Source organism: Balaenoptera physalus (genome assembly GCF_965194825.1).
Source record: "Balaenoptera physalus genome assembly, chromosome: 9".
Lineage (NCBI taxonomy): Eukaryota > Metazoa > Chordata > Mammalia > Artiodactyla > Balaenopteridae > Balaenoptera > Balaenoptera physalus.
Genome location: NC_138888.1, coordinates 22051271 through 22070846, shown reverse-complemented (window position 1 = coordinate 22070846; position 19576 = coordinate 22051271). Strand labels below are relative to the sequence as shown.

Below are 19576 nucleotides of genomic sequence, written 5' to 3'. Positions count from 1 at the left end.
TTGTATGTATACTCCCTGAAAATGTAAATAGCATAGGATTCACCTTTCTTTCTACACAGTTCCAAGCCCATTGCCCAAATCAGGACAGGTACTTAAATAACTGTTGGCTGGGACTTTTGGTTGGAATGGAAACAGATGATTCAGGAACTAGAAATGTTGGAGTAGTTTAGACTGGAAAGGAATACAGCAATAGAAAACATAGGACTTAATTTTGATAACCTGATGCCCTCAGGCCCACTAGGTTGGAGGGGGTGCTAAGTGGCAGGATGTCACTCTCAGAGTCACACTTCTCCTTATTTCAAAATTTTGCCTAAGACCAAACATGTACTTATGGGAAAAGAGAATTTCCTCTTCACCTCTTCCTCCTCCCAGTAAGACACAACCTTCTGAGAAAATGAATTCCCAATTCTACACGACCAATTAAAAACACAGTTTTGAAACAAAACACAAAGTAAGCCAGCACAATTTAACCTGCTTTATATAGTATCAAGAAATAATTTTCCTTTTTCAGTTAACAAAAACCTACTAAAGAGCAAGTTTAAACACAAATGAGAAACACCTGGAGAGCAGCTATACCATCTCGGAGGGATCTAAATATGGTTTTCTCTACTATATGGAGCCCCTGTTTTTGCCTAGCGCATAATATATGTTTTCTGAATTAGTATGCATGCTAAAATATCTATTTTAATAGATTTGTCATGCTCCAGGGAAACCATCATGATATATCAAAGGATAATTAGCCATATAAAATATGATTTGGCATTAACTATATAAAAAGAGACATCTTCAAATTGGTATATACAGATTTCTATCTATATACATAAATCTATCTGAATATTTTTGAAGACTTTAAAATATGCTGTGTTCATGTGGCATTGGTATAGTGTACACTGGTTGATGATTCAAAATATTTTAGTATATATCTACACATATGAGCATTTATAATCTGAAAAATAAACCCCATGCATTTTAAGACAATTTAAATATGAACAGGGCAGAGGAAAGGGCAACAATATTAAAGAGTACAGAGCTGGGGAATGAATTACACACTAAGGATGTAGAATAAGCCTTCACATACCAAAAATTTTTGAGATTTTTTTAAAATATATATTGAAAAGGTTAAAAGTACTTGGCTTTCAGCCAAAAAATTCTCAGGGTCATTATCATGAACACAGATCACCCAGAAAACCTACGTATTTATTTATATTGATTTATTAGAAAAATACTAGCGCCATTATCATGAGCATAGATTACTATAGCAAATCTTATATATGCACACACACACACAAACACTTATGGAGACTCTTCTATAAGACAAGGAATACATTAAGCCCTGGAAATGCAGTACCAGATGGGATAAGCATGGTCTCAGCCCTGGTAGAACTCAGATTCTAAGAAGAAAGATCAACAAACAGTTACTGTAAACTGGGGTAACTCAGTAATGCCTCCTCAAGCTACTGAGATACATGCATTTGCTTACTCCTTCACTCTTCGGCTTCCCCCTTGGCCTACATTTTGTTTGCCTTTTTAAGAGCTTATGTCTGATCTCTATAGTTTGTCTATTTCCTTCTTCACTTTCAGGCTGCCCGCTATCACTCTTGCAATCAGTGTGCCATCCTTTACCAGCGACACTCTTCTCCTTCCCTCTAATGTACAGCTCTTCATCATCTCTAGAAGACTGGATCATTGAGCCAGTGAAAACTGAGACTAAAATAAGGACAAATAAGCTCCAAGTGATGGCTTATTAAGTGTTTTATATCACTGTGGTTTGATGAAATTGTGGCGTTCTTTCTGATGTGATATTTCTATTATCTCATTGACCCAGACAGGCATTTGAGAAGACAGTTTAAGCAAATGTTCTACCCACAAAATTTCCCACCTCTTCTCCCATCCCCTTCTAAAAAAATTACAAAAACATTAAAAACCCCACACTTCTGCTTAAAAGAAATATATTTGCTGTCAGAAAAGGTTTCTTTAAGCAGAGTACTTGGAAATGGTATCATAACATATAGACTATGGTATCATAACATATAGACTATGTTTCTCAAAGAGCAGTCCTCAAATCACCTGCATCAGAGTTACCTGATTTGCTTCTTAAAATTCAGGTTTCCTATGCTCCTCCTCAGACCTAGTGAATCATATTTATAGAGCCTAAGAACTTGAACTTTTTTAAAGCACCTCGGGAGCCTGTTGAGCATGATAAAGCTTGAAACCACTGATCTGAATAATCAAAGAGTGCTCATTGAAGATGTCAGGCTGAGCTTAAAGACCCAAGTCCTTATTTCACTATCATTACCGAGTGCCACCCTCTGCAAAGCACTGGATAAAATTAAGTTTAAAAAGTTTTAAAAAAATAACGTTGAAAAGCTGTCGCTGCCCAGGAAGCTTCTATTCTGACCAGGAAGACAAAACATAGACAAATGAAAAAGCTTTAAAACAGACACACGCAGCATTCAGGGGGAGCTGATGGGGGCCCAGCAGCACTCCGCTGTACGGTGGGTAAATGAACATTGAGAGGGGCCGAGTCCAGGACTGAGCAGAGTACCACTGGAACCCATAAAGGAAGACTTCCAAGACAAGCGTGGGGCAGAACTGAAAAGGAGAGATTTTCAAGCGCAAGCCTCTGAAGAGGTGTAGGGGTTGCCAGAGGGCACTTAAGATCAAGAAGAAAATACGTATCATCATATGTCTTGCTGACACAGAGAAATGCCCAGATGAAGGGTTAGCAAAACCTTAGACATTGTTTGGGCGAACCTTGAAAATGAGCTTTTACAAATACATATCTTTTGAGGCAGACAGAGGAGGTATTGTTATGCCCAGTCTATAGATGAGGAAACTAAGAATCATCTGAGGCCCTTTCCAGAACTGGTCCTTTCCTTCCATCAGAGATTCTCCACCCGGCCTGACACTGCCCCAGGTAGAAGGGTAATTAGTTCATCACCTGTCCTTCAGAACAGCAAGCCATTCAAAAACATTATGTTTCTCCCTCCCTCCATTTCAAGAAGCCAGGGGGAAGATGTGTGTGTGTGTGTGTTTGTGTGTGTGTGCACGCACCTGTGTGCGCGTGGCCACATGTGAGCATACACGTATGCACAAGAGTGTGTGACTAATTTAACTAACCAGTCATTATTTCTTAATAAAGAGTCACTGTATTTTAGCATTCTCACGACTGCTCCAGCAGCACTAGCATTTATGACAAATTATGTTGAAAAATAATCAAAGTCTCTTTGATTTGTAATCAAAATGACCACCCCAAATCGCCATACTGGGTTAGCTAGACACATCTTTCCTCTGGTTGTAGTGTCCAATGTGATAACCACAGGTAGCTGTTTAAATTTAATTTAAAATTAACATTAAATAAAATTAAACATTTAGTCCCTCAGGTGCACCAGCCACATTTCAAGTGCTCCAAAGCCACATGGGGTTAGTAGCTACCCTGTGGCCAGTGCAGATATAGGGCAGTCCCATCGCTGCAGAGTTCCGTTGGACACCACTGCTCTAGAGTACCATTCCTTCCGAAAATACAACTACAGATCCCAATACAAACAACAGTTGTTATTTACATCTAGTTCTAAACATATGCCAACAACACTGACCAAACTGTGTTGTTCCCTTCCACTAAGCCTGTCCAAGTGCCTTGAGTGGAAATTCATAGCTTGCTCCTCAGACATCTATTAATCCCTTCTGCTCATCGTACTTCTCTTTTCATGGTGGTTTTCATCCTAGCTTGATAGTTATGTGCACATCATTCCCCCTACAGTGAGCTCCTCCAGACCAGCAGGGTCACAGTCACTTAAGCACTCTCACAACCCAACTCAGTAAGAGTTCCATAAATACAAGGTATATTCTTAATTAAAAGACTACTAGGTAGAACATAATATTAATGGGAACATCCAGAGAATAAAAATATAGATATGAAAGGAAGACAGAAAAAGGTCTAAAGCATGGTAAGGTTTTTGTAATCATTACCAAGTGGTTACTGCTTACTTGGAAATATTGCTTGTGCTGCATATTTAGAAGAAGAAAAATCAAATTCTTTTAGGAGTAGGTCCGAAAATGTACTGAGCTGATATCATAAATCAGAGGGCTATCTGTCAGCTATGCTACATCAGTGTCATCAGCCAGCACACAGAGACCGGCCCCAACCCCTCTGCAGGGTGACAAAGCCAGTGCTCTCAGTGACCTGTGGGAATTGGACAGCATAGCTTCGGAGAAGCTTTTTCAATAAAGTTTGTATCCATTTGATTCTTATTCATGCAATTACACTGTCCTCAAAAACTCAAGCCTTGGGATTCAAATGAGAACCCCTTCTCTCACTCTGAGAACTTCCTCTGGACCACTAAAAAACAAAAAAAGGTAAATTTCCTTCATGTTATCATTTGGATAGTTTCAAATAATCTAACATATGAACAAGATCTGATATTTTTTTAAAAACCTGTTGGGGCGGGCTTCCCTGGTGGTGCAGTGGTTGAGAATCTGCCTGCTAATGCAGGGGACATGGGTTCAAGCCCTGGTCCGAGAAGATCCCACATGCTGCGGAGCAGCTAAGCCCATGCACCACAACTACTGAGCCTGCGCTCTAGAGCCCGCGAGCCACAACTACTGAGCCCACACGCCTAGAGCCCGTGCTCTGCAACAAGAGAAGCCACCGCGATGAGAAGCCCACGCACTGCAACGAAGAGTAGCCCCCGCTCGCGGCAACTAGAGAGAGCCCGCACACAGCAACGAAGACCCAATGCAGCCAATAAATAAATAAATAAATAAATAAATAAATAAATAAATAAAAGGTCTCATTTAAAAAAAGAAAAAAACCTGTTGCGGGGGGGCAACCCATGTATCAGGGCACACTGGATGTGTCTATGAAGACGGAAAAATTAAAAAGGAAAAGTTATCACATTTGTACTTCACCACTCAGGGTTTTACTTAGTCAACTTTAATTCAGTTTCCAGTTCTTAATTAAGCTTCAGGACACTTTCCCACAAGCCGTGGAAGCTAAAGATACCTTCAGGGCCACCTTATTAGGCCAGGGGAAAGGTAACTTCACAGGAAATGAAACCAGGCAAAAGAGCGAGAGCACAAGTGATGACAGTCAGATAGATTCGAGATAAGGGCTAGAGGGGGTGCTGAGGTGGCCTACAGAGGAAGCGCTACTTCAAACCCGTGTAGACGCATCATTTTCCACAAGAAAGTCACCCACTTCTGCCCCAACCTCACCTTCACCCCCATCTTCTTTGCTCATCATTTTGGCCTTTCTTCATTTTTAACATTTTAGATTGATAAAAAGCAGCCAACCAAAAGCCCCACCCTGCCAAATGCTTGATTAGTCAAATCGCCAGCAGCAAGTTGCACCTCTGCACACACCTTTTCTGCCACAACATCCCCCAAACTTGGTCAACCTGGGGCCCTGAAACACTACCAGGCTCTCAGTATATGAACAAAGGCACTGGGGAGGTGCTTGGATTTTGCAGTCGCGGTACAGGCGATGGAGCAGGATGGCTAAGCCCCCTGTGTTAGAATCTGGGCATCACTGCATATCCGTGTGTAACCCTGGGCAAGCTATTTACCTTCTCGGTGTCTCCATTTCCTCATCTGTCAACTAATGACAGTTACCATATGCCATCAAATTTAAGTTGTCCACCAATTCTGAGACATATGCATATTTTTCATATTTCAACATTTCTGAAACCAGATGGTGTCTTACTATCATCAAGAGCATCTTTCAATTAATTGCAGGGTTTATTGTTCTTTCTTAGAAGTACATCAAATGCCATCTTACAAGTGATGGTACCTTAACGTCTATGAAATATTGTAGAACCTATTTCACAGGGGTTTTGGTAAAGATTAAATTTTTTAATATAATGTTAGTATTTAGAATAGTGCTTGGCCCTGAGTAAGATGTGCAATTATTATTAGTTAAATTTATGACTCTGAAAATGGATGCGGTCATAAGATAAAATCCTCCTATTATTAACCATAAACTGTGTGTTAGAATGATGGTTAATGCAGAGGTGTGGGGAGGGATGGTGAAATACCTAATTAAAATCTGATTTATCCCCAGCCCTTGGCACTGTGCCTGGCACATAGTAAGTTCTCAGTAAGCAACTGCTGACTAAAGCAACTGAATGTACAACCCAGCCTTATTCATGCCACAAGACTCCTTGCAACAAACAAAACATCTAATATCCCTTTATATAAAAGGAAACCAGTAGGCACATGGCTCTTTAATGTTAAATTACATATAACAGATTCCTACGTTTTAAAGCCTGGGAACATTTTTCTAGATCAAGACTTTGGGCAGATTTTCTCCCCCATAATGGCACCTCTACTTCGACTGTCCGCAAATTTAAATCCTGAACCCCATCTGTCAAGGCCCAATTCAAATTTCATTTCTTCTAAGATTTTTTTCCCATCTTATCCTCCCTCTTTATATTCCCACCCTCACATTCATCTCAGCCACCATACTCACTTTATTTGGACCTCATTGGACAGAAGAACACTACCTGTGCTAAAATATTGTATCAGAATGGGAACTCTGTCTTAATTGTCACTGCCTCCCCTGTAAGGTCTCACACAGAGTCCATCTGCTTGTATTTGAATTGGGGCCCTGCCCCACAAAAAAAAAAGATACTGAAGTTCGAACCCCAGTACCTCAGAACGTAACCTTATTTGGAAAAAGAGTTGTTGCAGATATAATTAGTTAAGATGAGGTGATACTGGAGTACAGTGGGACCCTAATCCAGTATGACTAGTGTTCTTATGAGAAGATGCCATGTGAAGACACAGAGACACAGAGAGAACACCATGTGAAGATGGAGACCGATGTTGCAGTGATGTATGTACCAGCCAAGGAACCACAAGGACTGTAGGCCTGGACCAGAAGCTAGGAGAGGGGCACGGAATATATTCTTCCTCATGGCCCTCAGAAGGAACCAACCCTGCTGACATTTTGACTTCAGACTTCTAATATCCAGAGCTGTGAGAAAATAAATTTCTGCTATTTTCAGGTACCTAGTTTATGGTACTTTGTCATAGCAGCCCTGGAAAACTAACATCTCTCCTCACTTTGAGGCTGTGACACTGGACTCTCTTTATTGTTGTCCTTCTTCTCTGGCCAGCCTTTTCTAATCTTCTTGGTGGGCTCATTCCCTTGTTTCAAGCCTTTAAAAGTTGGGGATTCTCCAGGGTTGGCCCCAAGACTTCTCTTCTTCTCACACTAAATATCCTCCTTTACATCCTCTCATCTACCCCAATTCAATTACCATCTATATGCTGATGGCTCCCAAATTTCTATCTGCAATCTATCCTCTCCTCTAGATCCACATGTGCAACTGGCTACTTGACATCTCCACATAGATAGTTCAAAGCCACTTTATACTCAACAAATCCAAAAACTAACGTCACCACTCCCTGAAACCGGGCTCCTCTCAGACCAATGAACGGCAACTCTGCCCATTCAGGTGCACAGGCCACACACAGGATTCATTCTTGGCTATTTCCTCTCCTTCACTCTCCACATCCAATCCACCATCAAATCCTCTATTTTTCCCCATGGAAATTTCTCAAATCTCCCCTCTTTTCCCCATTCTCCACCTCCACCGCTCCACTGCAGTGGGTTAATCCAATGTTAACAATCCACTCCCTAGATTACTGCGATAGCCTCTTGACTAGCTCCAGATCCATTCTTGGCACCCTCCAGTTTGTTCCCCAGCAGACTGAGTAATATTCACAAAGCAAATCTGACCCTTTCATCTCCATGCTCAAACAACTTCTTTGGCTTTCCATTCCATTCGTCTTAGGATAAAGACCAAAATCCTAAACCAAGGCTCTGCATGGAATGGCCCTACCGACTCTCCCCCTTCACCTCCCTTGCTCTTGAAGGTGCTCCAGCCACAGCAGTGCTCTTTTGATTTTGATGGGACCCATGATCCCGCCCATCACGGGCCAGTGTGCAAGCTGCTCCCTCCACCTGCAGAACCCGCCAACTCCCTTCACTTAGTTAATGTCTCCTCATCAGTCACTCTGGGCTCAACACAACCCTCCTCAGAAGATCTTTCCTTGGCTTCGCCAAAAAGACGAAGCTGCCCCATTCTCCTCTCTCCTCGCACCTTACTCTTCTCCTGTGTAGCACTTAAGCATAGTTTGTAATTATACATTCATATGATTATTGGATTAATATGGATGAATGTCCCCCACAAGGGCTGAAACCACGACTTTCTTGTTCCCGCTGTATCTCCAGCTCTTAAAACAGTGTTTGGCATATAAACAGACATTCGATAAATATTTGTTAAGTAACTTAAGGAATAGTAAGCAAACATGATATATGTGTTGAAAGAAGCTATGGTGTTTTAATTGTGTATCATACTGTAATGCAAATTCTTTCTTTATATACAGTAATTTTCCAAAATTCTATTCTAACCCAGTGGACATACAAAAATATTACAGGCAATAGTTTAGTTTAGCTAAACTAGATTTTAAACATATTTCTTCTAATATGGTATTGTTAATACGTATGCTGCCATAAACAATTATTAATTTATGTCACTAAAAATTTCAAATCTAATTAGCTAACTTCTTTCCTACTCTTATTCTAATTGTCCACATATGAGTAAGTGAAAGTTAAGTAACAGTTTCATCTGTGATATGCTCTCAGTTTTGCCACCAATTCTTCCTTCTCTAAGATGATCAATCTACTTGATTTGAAAAATAAAATATGCTTAATAATAGAGAAATAAAGTACTGGTGTTACATCACCAAAATGAGAGAGTCACTTACTCACCCCAGCCCTATTAAAACATTTTCCTCAAATTTTCCTGAGAGCATGTCTTGGTGTGGTGCTGAGAAGGCCACAGCAACAGCCAGCAGAAGTCACATGTATGACTTCCCTGTAAAGCTCACCCACTGAAGATGGCAACAGGTATGAGTGTATGTGAACTTCAAATTGACAAATTTCATTCTCATTAACAGTGATGATAAAAGAGAATGTAACACATCTTTCTAAATGATGGGGAAATGTTAGTATTTCAGATTTTATTTTATTTAATGAGAGTCTTATATACAACTTCCAACGATATGTGTACCCAACAGCTGCCACAAACCTTGGACATGATTGTACAAAGGGCAACAACGCTAAGCAATATCCCCAAAATAATCGTATCTGTACATCAGATAAACAAATTCTGTCTCTCAAATAGCTTCACACACATTCTCAAAACCATATTTTTCCAGAATTTTAACAAGAACACTATTAGTACTGAAATGAAACTATCACAATAGTCTCTCTCCTCCCTTTTTCAATTCTTTCTTCCTTCAACCCCCCCGATCCTTCTCTTCACCATCCTATTTATTTATTCTATTAAGCAAACTCAGAGTTAAAACTGCAACAGTACCCAGAGTTTTCATGGATGAAAATTCTGCTTCCTACTAGCTACATCTTCCTGGGCCGTATACCCTACTTGGTCCTCTTATCTTTGAATTCAGTTTTGAATTTAGATTCTACTTAAAAAAAAAAAAAACCAAAAAACCCTATTAAAGCACTAATAGACTAGATGCCTCCTAACTACAGCATTTGGGCATTCTGCATTGGCTTTCAACTCTGCAGGCCTGTGGCTGTTTCAGAATTGTCTCCCCAAGATTCATGCCCATGAGGTCATGCCCAGCTGACCTCTTTGGAACGTGATGCCATGAAGCACAGCTGTAAAAATAGAGCACTCTATAAGAACTTCTTATTCACCAATAAACACAATGTGCTTTCAATTTTAGAGAACTAACATGTTCATATCTTATAAGTACAGGGGAAATAAATGAATGAAAGAGCCTTAACTTACACAAATGTTTTCTTCCCATGACCAAGCAATGTAAAAACAAACTGACACATACAGGTTTCAATAATTTCAAAAATGAGGATGGCATAAAAGCAATTTAACTGAGAAAGCCTGAAGTCTCAGATTAAATCATTCCCACCATTATTTTTTTTAATATAAATATCTGTTATTAACACATTCATGTGTTTCTTCATAGTATGTAATTCCCTACATATTATTTTACTTTTAAGTCATACAATGTAGATTGTTTTATTTTTTAAGACATATTTTCCACTTTGATTTAAGTGTCTTTGTTAACTCCAAGTCACTGATCTATCCCATATTCTACCTAGTTTAATGACATTTTCATTCACTCACACTGGATTTCTTAATTCCAGGGTATTCGCCATTTTTTAAAAAATTTTAGGTCTATAAAAACACAAGCAAAAAGAACTGTCAAAAATTATAAAGACCTTTAAAGTAAGTCAGCTCTAAGTCAGCTCAACTCTCTTTTTTCATGAGATATGATCTAAATAAAGTAAATAAAAGGAAAACTAGAAAATAATAGTATGAAATGCATTTTGTATGAAATATATAAAATTCCTCTATCCTCTTCCTGATGACAGAGCTTTGATTCACCCATTTCAGAGCTTCATATTTTAAGATTTGATTATAATTGTGCTTTAAAAATCAAAAAGTGAATCTTACTAGATTCTCTTTGGTGAGGTCAGGGATGTGCTTTACCAGTGACAGCTCAAATCAGGAACCATCTACAAATATCTTCTAATTAAATCTAGGTCCACAGTAATCTTCTCACATACCGACCTTTTTGTCAAATCACATTGCTCTTAATGAAACACATGTCGTAATGCAGTTTATAGGATGGATAAGTTTATTATTATTCTATTCAAAGACCCACTTTTATAAATTTCCTCTTATTTGCCTTCTACAAATAAACTCTATGTTCAAACCTATTAACCTTTAGGAAGTAAAATGCAATATCCATCATCTGTGCAAGAATAGTAACGTTACATGTTTAAATACTGATAATCATATTTAGTTTAAAAAAAACATACCCTGACACAGCTCTCACTCCACTCTTTTCACATTTAGTGTGACTATTCTCAAGTAATATTAATAACTTATAAATAAATATATGCCAACTCCACATTGGTCAGTAATGTTAAAGAGCAAAGAATCTTGGTCCTCAGTGGAGGCAGAAATGTCTCAGTTACCTATTCACAGATGAAACCACAGGAGTTAAAAAACACTCTACATATTCTTTCTTCTGGGTAAAAACAGAGACCTTTCAAGCACATTTTTACGTCCTTAAACTTTTAAAAAGTATTTCTACAGTAGGAAATTTAGTTTCATCATATGAAGTTATTCTGTTCATTGTAAAGACACAGTAGTCAAATTTTCTATAAGCCCTGCAAACATTTCCTTTCACACTCATTTCACCTCCAAAGATAAGAAGTATAGACCATTTTGCATACCTGCTACATAAGGTCACAGAGTTACAGCTAAAAAGAAAGTCACAAACATAAGAATAATGTCCCTCCTGTCATCTTCTGCTACTTATTTGTCACTTAGTTATCTTGGTATCTCCAAGAGTCCTGGCTTCCAAAGGTCAGGGCACTCAGAGCTGGCCTTGGTCCAGTGGCTCACAGTGCTACCATTTCCCGGGGAGCTCCAGTGCTGTTCCACTCTTGCACCACCCAGATAACACGTTCCCGTTCTGGATTACCACCACTAACAAACTGAGGACCCACCCCCCAAGACCCATACCAGAAAGAGAGCTCATTCGGCTATTCCCCAACTACCAAGAAACAAATTCCCAAATACATCTTAAACTTCAAGACTTCAGGAGCTGGATTATTGTTTGAAATAATTTAAAAAAAAAAAAAAAGTGCCCTTAGAAAAAGAAAAGAAACTTAACCACTAACAGGGAGAAAGTCTTTTTAAAATCAGATTTACTAACGTGGATAAGAGTAATTATCAATCCCATCTGTTTTCAGTCATTCATTCATTCATTCACCCATGTATCCAGCAAATGTATAACAGCTACAGTAAGGAAGCAGGAGGGTCAGTCATGATAAAGAGGTGTCTTGAGGTTTGAATTCAGACTGCCTGTTAAATGCAAGCTCCAAAACACACTAGCTTTGTGACCTTGGACAAGATACTTTATCTCTCTGTCCTTCAGTTTTTTCACCTATAAAATAAGGAGACTGAAAGCCCCGCCTGATAAGAGGATAAAGATTTAAAGATATGGATTAAATTAACACACGTAAAGTGCCTAGAAAAGTGCCTGGCACTCAATAATTTTTATTTTTAGTTATCACTATTAACTAAAAGCTTGATCAGATTCTAAAGTTACAATGATAAATAAGCTCCATTGCCCGCTCCCAACTGAAGATGACAATGGAGTGGGGCCATGAACTAACTTTGAACTTGTTTATCCTAATCTGAAAACACTAGAGAAAAAAGGATTTTAAACTTCTTTTGGTAATTCGAGGATTTAATCCGAAATCAGAAACCTCTGTGTCTAATTTAAATGTCTCCCCTACACCTACCAATAGTAGGAGCTTAAACAGCCATTCACACGACATAGCAAATGACAGACAAAAAATAAACGCCAGCCATCTCCTAGTTATTAAATCACTTTTCAGTTTTTATCTTACTTTAACTGTCCATAGCCTTTGGTATTGACACTTCCTCCCTCTTTGGGGAAACCCTGGCTCCTACGATACGACTTTCCTGGTTGCCCTCCTGTATCTCTGGTCCACATCTTCATGGCCTGGCCTCAGCTTACATCTCTACCCTATTTTTCATGAGCTCCCAATTATCCTTTAAGCTTCACACACACTAAACTATTTAGGATTCCCCAAACTCCCCCATGCACTCTCAAACCCTCACCACACTCTTCTAGAGACCTACTGACCCTCAGAAGAACGGCTGAGAAAACGGTTCACCCCTCCCCCAAGGATGGCTTAGGGCTCCTTCTAGGTCTTCTTATCACCCTCTACTTCCTTCTATTTTTGTACTTATTCCACAATATCCTAGTCCTTAGATTCCAAGTCAGTTCCCTCGCTAGACCATGATGTCTTTGAGGGTAGCGATGTAAGCTTTCAATTATTATTTGATAATATGTAAGTAACTTAAATAGGTAAATAAGTAGACTTTTTACAATTTCCTCCTTACCTAGTATGTACTGAGTGCTTATGATAGACCAAGTACTTCACATATATTAACTCATTTAATCCTCGGAACAACCTTTGAGATCCGTTTTAGGAATTACCCCTGTTGTACAGGTGAGGAAAACTGAGGCTAAAAGACATAATGCTACTTTCCCGAAGTCACACAGCTAGAAAGTGGCTGAAGCAATGTTCAAACCCAGGCAGCCCAGCTCTGAAACCCACACTCCTGGTCATGCTCTACACTGCCTCTTCTCCAGCCATAAACCTGATTAAGCAACAGAACTGGCTCTCAACAAGGATGATGAAATTTACATCCCTAGAGCGTTAAGTATAGATTTTTTTTTTTTAAAGACCAACTGGCCTCTGGAGGCAAAGGAAAGACCAGATGACCACAGCATGCTCCTTCCACTACTATATACCTTCTCTCATTATTTTACATACTCATCCATACTCTCCAGAAAACAAAGAAACATGTTTTAATATAAATTCTGCCCAATATCTAACACACTGAGTATTATCAATAAATCCATAATTATGAACAATTGCATCACTGATAAGGACAAATATTTAAAAGTTAATATTTAAATAAACATGAACTGAAATACAGCTGACACTATAAAGAAAAGAATAAAATAGCGAGGTGATGCTATTACATTTCCCATTATGTTAGCTTCAATCCTCCACATTCTATCAGAACTTTTACTTAGGCCAACCCAACCAAGAGGTTACATTGAACACTTTGGAAAATACTTTTTTTTTTTTTAAGGTCATTCATATTCACTTCCAAATAAGTTTCTAGTTGAGATACTTTATCGGATGGAACCCAGTCTGTTTTTCGTTCATTGCACCTCAGAGAGATAGGGAAACTAAGGCCCACCATCAAACCAATGCTTTCAGGAATAAAATATCTAAGCTTCCAAGTCCTATAGTCAAGTTACTCATTTTGTCACAAATATTTATTGAGCACCAAGATCAGCTACATAACTTACAAAGCCCAGTGCAAAGCAGAAATACAAGGCCCCTCGTTCAAAAAAATAAGAATTTCCAGGCAACAGAGCATTAAACCAAGCTCAGGGGCCTGTGGGACTGCACAGGTCACACACCCACCCAAGAAGCTAGCCCCCTTGAGCCCCTAGATTCTATGCTGGGCACCATCCTAGGCACTGAAAGTAGAGCAGTGGCCTTTTAATCCACAATCCCCAATTCCACAAAGGTTCAAAGGCAACATCAAAGATCCTATTAGGCAATGAATGGTCAAAGAGAAATCATGTTTAAGAGCTCAAAGAATCTTTGGATCTCATACTGGTATGTAGCGCCTTAGGGTTAAGTGCTAATAAAAATGATTCAAATTCAAGTGGACTGATCTTTTGCTTCACTGAATGTCTTCCTTTGTAAATCAATAGGTCAATACGTTTGTTAAAAAACGATTCTCCTTAGATGAAAAAGGAGGACTACACATAATTAGAACAGTAAACAAAGCACCCAGGCTGACAATATTGCTAAATATCATGCTTCTTTCAACTTTTTCAATGTACTAAATGCCTACTGTGCATTTACTGTGTGTTTACACTTCGTTGAAAAAAACCAAATACTGTCTCATATTCGCTGAATTCAAACCACTGAACAAAAAGAGGACTCTGAAATTACAGCCCAGAAACAGGAAACAGCGTCTAAAACATGAGAGATAGTGGCAGCATCTTGGTATCTTCAATGGGCACCTGTGCCCTGGGCATCTGCTCTGGGCAGGGCCCTGCTCTAGGTCTTGAGGAATCAGTGAGGACAAGACAAACTCTACCCTGGCTTGTGAAATTCACTGGGAAAGGCAGACAGTAGAAAACAAATTTTTTAAAAAATACTTTTTAAAATATTTCAAATTATGATTCCAAGATATAATGGATTGCATTTATTCTAGGATTTTCCTCCAAGAAGCACAAACTTCTCAGCTGAGAAATAAACGATTTATTCCTCTACCCACCCTACTCAGATTTATAGTTTTGTTCACTATCCAGGCACAAAATTCTCCTGCCGCATAAAAAGTAGAATCTACCCCCCATAGTAGATATATTTGTAACTCCTATATGAATCAAGTTATATATGTTTGGACCACAATTACAGATGAGGTGTTGGGTTTGGGTTAACATTATAAAAAGGCAGATTCTATGTACAGTCCATAAGAATTCCTCACACAGCGGTTTTTACAAAACAGCACGCTAATCTCCTGGTGGTTATGTGATTTAATTAATGTGTCTAAGGATCCTACTTGGCACCCCCAATGAGATGCTGCATAAAAACTGCGGATTATTGCTAATACAGATCTGGAGTAATTGACCCTTATATTAATACTGCTAAATAAATACTTTCATAATACCAGTGCTATAAATGGCCAAGCTGGGTTTAAAAGCAGTTAAATCTTACCATAAAGCAAATAAGCATAGTGCAGGGGACCCAACTATATTGTGGCCACAAAGGACTGAAACTAATTTCCACTTTAACAGTTTTCCTTGTTATATCAGATATTCCTCCTGTGTAATTTTATTATGGGGGAGAGATGGGAAAAAAGAATCACATTAAAAAAAAACACACACACAATCTTGCATTAACGTATTGCTTTCCAGCTTTACAACACATTTTCCCTCAAACCATCCCATCTGCCCCTTGAATCCGTTTAACTATTGAGAGCAAACTTTAATGGAGTCCACTCTCTTTGGCATAATATGGAGCAGTCACAACTGCCCCTCTGTTTTTAACTTCTAACTTTATTTCCTTTAGAGGGTCACCGAGAATATCTGTACAAATATTTGTGTGCATCTCATAACCAAATAAGAGTGCTATGAAAACAACTTGAATGAGGCTCCCATGGTAAAAAGAGAGGATATTTAAGTTATATTCCGTCAAAGGAAAAAGCTATCTAGGGGCTTCTCTGGTGGCGCAGTGGTTGAGAATCTGCCTGCCAATGCAGGGGACACGGGTTCGAGCTCTGGTCTGGGAAAATCCCACATGCTGTGGAGCAACTAGGCCCGTGAGCCACAATTACCGAGCCTGTGCGTCTGGAGCCTGTGCTCTGCAACAAGAGAAGCCGCGATAGTGAGAGGCCCGCGCACCGCGATGAAGAGGGGCCCCCACTTGCCACAACTAGAGAAAGCCCTCGCACAGAAACGAAGACCCAACACAGCCATAAATAAATAAATATTTTTTTTTAAAAAGACACTAGAACCAGAACATTAAAAAAAAAAAAGCTATCTAAAAACGATGTAATGTTTAAGTCTATAGCTCTTATTCCAAGGGTACTCAAATACTCTTTAATTCCCATATTGCATAGATCAGCTGAAAGCATCCCAAGGGAAATGACATGGTACTACATCCACATCTAATGATCCTGCGGGAATTTTTCTAAAGGAAAATATTTAGGCAACGATTGTAAAAGCATAGGTCAGTCATTAGCTTTGTGACTCAGTTTGACTTAAAACATGTTAACAGTGTATGTGCCAGATTAGAATGATTTTCTAGGTTTACTATGAACTACTAAATCATATTTTCATCTATTAAATCCTCTCTCTGTCAAGTCTGTGATATAAGAAACCTTAGCAGACCTCCCAGGGAACCCTGGCATTTTGACCGTGGGACCAAAGGCACAACCTACCATTACAAAGGCCACTTGTGAGTCGACCAGAGAAGTAATCACAATCATGACCGCCCAGCTGATGTTACTATTACTCTTCTTTACCATGCTCACTAGTATAGGAAAGAGGCAAGATTCATGTGACTAAATAATAGATTATTACTGAACATTGATTCTAAAATGTAACTCAAAAGATCATTAATGCAGAGTAAAACACGTGTTATTAAAAAGGCTGAATTTGCTTGGCTTCAATTTTTTAAGCCTATCTATAGCAAAAGGAAAAAAAAAGTAGAAAAATAGTAAAAACAAAAAAACAAAAAAAAACCTGCATCTATAATTTGAGCATAGTAAATCCAGGGCCACAGTACTGTTCCTAAAGTCACAAGATCATAAGCATTTTTTCAAATAAGATTCACGACCTAAATAACAACGATGAAAATCATAAATACTGAGTTTTCTTGTAATGATTCTGTCTCGAAGAGGATAAGGGCACGACGCTTGTGCTTTGCACTAAACATCCTATCTTTGCTTCCACAACAAAGTCAAAAGGTGACAGAATTAGGGTGAAACAAGAGGTTGCCTGTAGGGCTTTGTAAAAAGAAAGATGGTACATTCTGCCAAGGCAATGAAAAAGTCCGCTCAGGCCCTCTGCAGCCAGCATTATTTAGCACTATCCGCCCCAAGGCTTCTGGTCCAGGGGACCGGGGTTCTCTATGATGCAAGTGCCGTGGTCTCCCCCAAGGCCTGTGACGCCCGACCTCCCGGCCCTTCCAGCACAGTGGAGTCCCCAGGCAGGCTCGGCAGAGGGAGCCTTGGCAAAGTCGGTGCCTTCTCAGGGTGCCCTGCCCCCGGGGGAGCCGGCGGCGCCGCAGCCCCGAAACTAGGTCTGGGCCGGCGCAGCGGGAGCACGAGCACGAGCCCCACTTTCTCCGGGCAGGAAGCGGGGAGGCCGAGAGCATTTCCTGTTGTGCAGCTGAAACCGGCGGGGACGTCACCGCATTCACACTCTCTCGGGTGTCAGCGGCCCGGGGGGCCCAAGTTCAGCCCCTTCCTGGGCGGGCGGCCCGGGCTCCCCGGGGCTGCAAGGACCCCGGCGCCGGGGGCCGCGCGGGAGCCGCTTTTCCGCCCGCCCGGGTCAGCCCAGCCCGGCCCGGCCCGGCCCGGCCGCTCCTCCTCCTGATTCTTCCGTGGAGTGAGGGGAAAGGCGTGGGTTTCCAGGTGCTCAGAGGAAGCGGTTTCCTGGCGCAAGTTTCTTTTCTTAATTTTTCACGTAATTTCCCCCAAGATGACTTTTTCTCCAGTAGGATCATTTTTAAATAATCAGAAGTCAAAAGCATGTCAGTGTTGTTGCAATTATGTTTTCTCCTCGTTTGCCATCTCCTGTTTGTGGATTCCTTAAGTAACTGTCAGGTGTAAGAGGAAAAAGAACATTTCTCTGCTGCACAGCTCCAGTGAGGTCAAAGAAAGCAGGAAGACACCCCTTAGATGTTTCTAAAATCATATTCTGAACGTTTTCATTATTAAAATACTCACTACACAACATATAAAGTCCTTTTACTTATTAGGGCCTAAGTTATCATATCTAATATTTTAAAAAATCAGAGTCTCTTAAGAATCAGTCTTGTACGTATCCACTTTAATGGCACACAAAACTTTTGGCCAGAATGTTTTAAAATGGAAATTACCTATTCATATAAAAATAATGGTGAATTTTAAAGTTTCCTTTATCCTAAATTTCCAGCCTTCCATTTAGTTACAAACCATAAACCAGATTATAACCACGTGTAATTCCAGAGAAGCAGTGACTTAAGGTTAATAAGGGTTAAAAATGAGACCATAAGGTATTGTATAATCATTTTTAAATAAAAACTGAATGAGCTTAACAAATTATAGATTCTGTTCTGGCGAATCAATGTTACAGATGTTATACTGTGCCAATATCTTTAACATTTGAACTAAGCAATGTTTCACATCAGGACATGGAATTTAAATATTTAGGGCTTTACCATGGACTTTAGGTGATAATGACATGTCATTGTAGGTTCATTGATTGTAATAAATGTACCACTCTGTGCAAGACTTTAATAGTGGAGGAGGCGTGCTGGGAGGAGGAGGGGAGGAGGGAGGGGGAAGAGGTGGATGGGAGCCAAGGGAGTATATGGACGTCTCTATTCCACTCAATTTTGATGTGAACCTAAAACTGCTCTAAAAAAATAAAGTCTATTTTTAAATACATTTAGGCTGCTAAAAGAATCATGATATTGAAAAAGTGCACTGCATTGTAACCTATGGATTCACAAGTAAATGAATCTAAAGACTTACAAATCATCATCTTGATGCTTTCATGAAGTTCATCATCCAGGTCTACCCCTCCATGATAAAGAAGTTACTTTTTTTCATTTTTCAGCCACGCAGCTTGTGGGATCTTAGGTCCCCGAACAAGGATTGAACCCAGGTCCACGGCAGTGAAAGCGCTGAGTCCTAACCACCGGACCACCAGGGAACTCCCAGAAGTTACATTTTTTTAAGTTTACTAAGACTTACTAAGACTTTCTTTTTTTTTTTTTTTTTTTACATTTTAAACATACATGAAAGACTTTACGATTTAGTAAATGTTAGTTGTCCTATCCGGGCATGTACTACCTAAGGGCAATATGGAAGGTAACCTTGGCTTCCACTCAAAGTAACCCAAAGCCCCTGAGAACTTCTGCTGTCCTATTTTCCAAACATCTGAATAACACAATGGGATATTTTATCACCTAATAATATCAAAGTGGCACAGTTTATTAGAATTAACATTTATTTCACATATATTCCCTATCCCCATTTTATCAAGAAATTGGCTCAGAGAACACAGGACTAGCATAGATGTACGGACCTCAGATGGGCTCCTTCCAATCTTTTTGAAAAGGAATACAAACCCTTCCTATTTCCATAGTCGTAACTCCAAACTAAAACCA

General features: G+C 39.7%; 2 protein-coding genes across 10 annotated transcripts in view; one reads left to right on the top strand and one right to left on the bottom strand.

Annotated features, from left to right (window-relative positions):
- The window catches only part of LOC309666875 (uncharacterized protein), a 367169-nt gene extending 347985 nt beyond the window's left edge, over positions 1-19184 (top strand). Inside the window, exon 2 of the mRNA XM_082475000.1 lies at positions 3017-19184. Within this exon, the coding sequence (XP_082331126.1) occupies positions 17221-17796 (576 nt within the window). The 5' untranslated portion in view covers positions 3017-17220 and the 3' untranslated portion in view covers positions 17797-19184. The remainder of the gene's footprint in view (positions 1-3016) is intronic.
- Positions 1-19576, bottom strand: part of HIVEP2 (HIVEP zinc finger 2) — a 203407-nt gene that overhangs the window by 165830 nt on the left and 18001 nt on the right. The gene's annotated exons all lie outside the window — the stretch shown is intronic.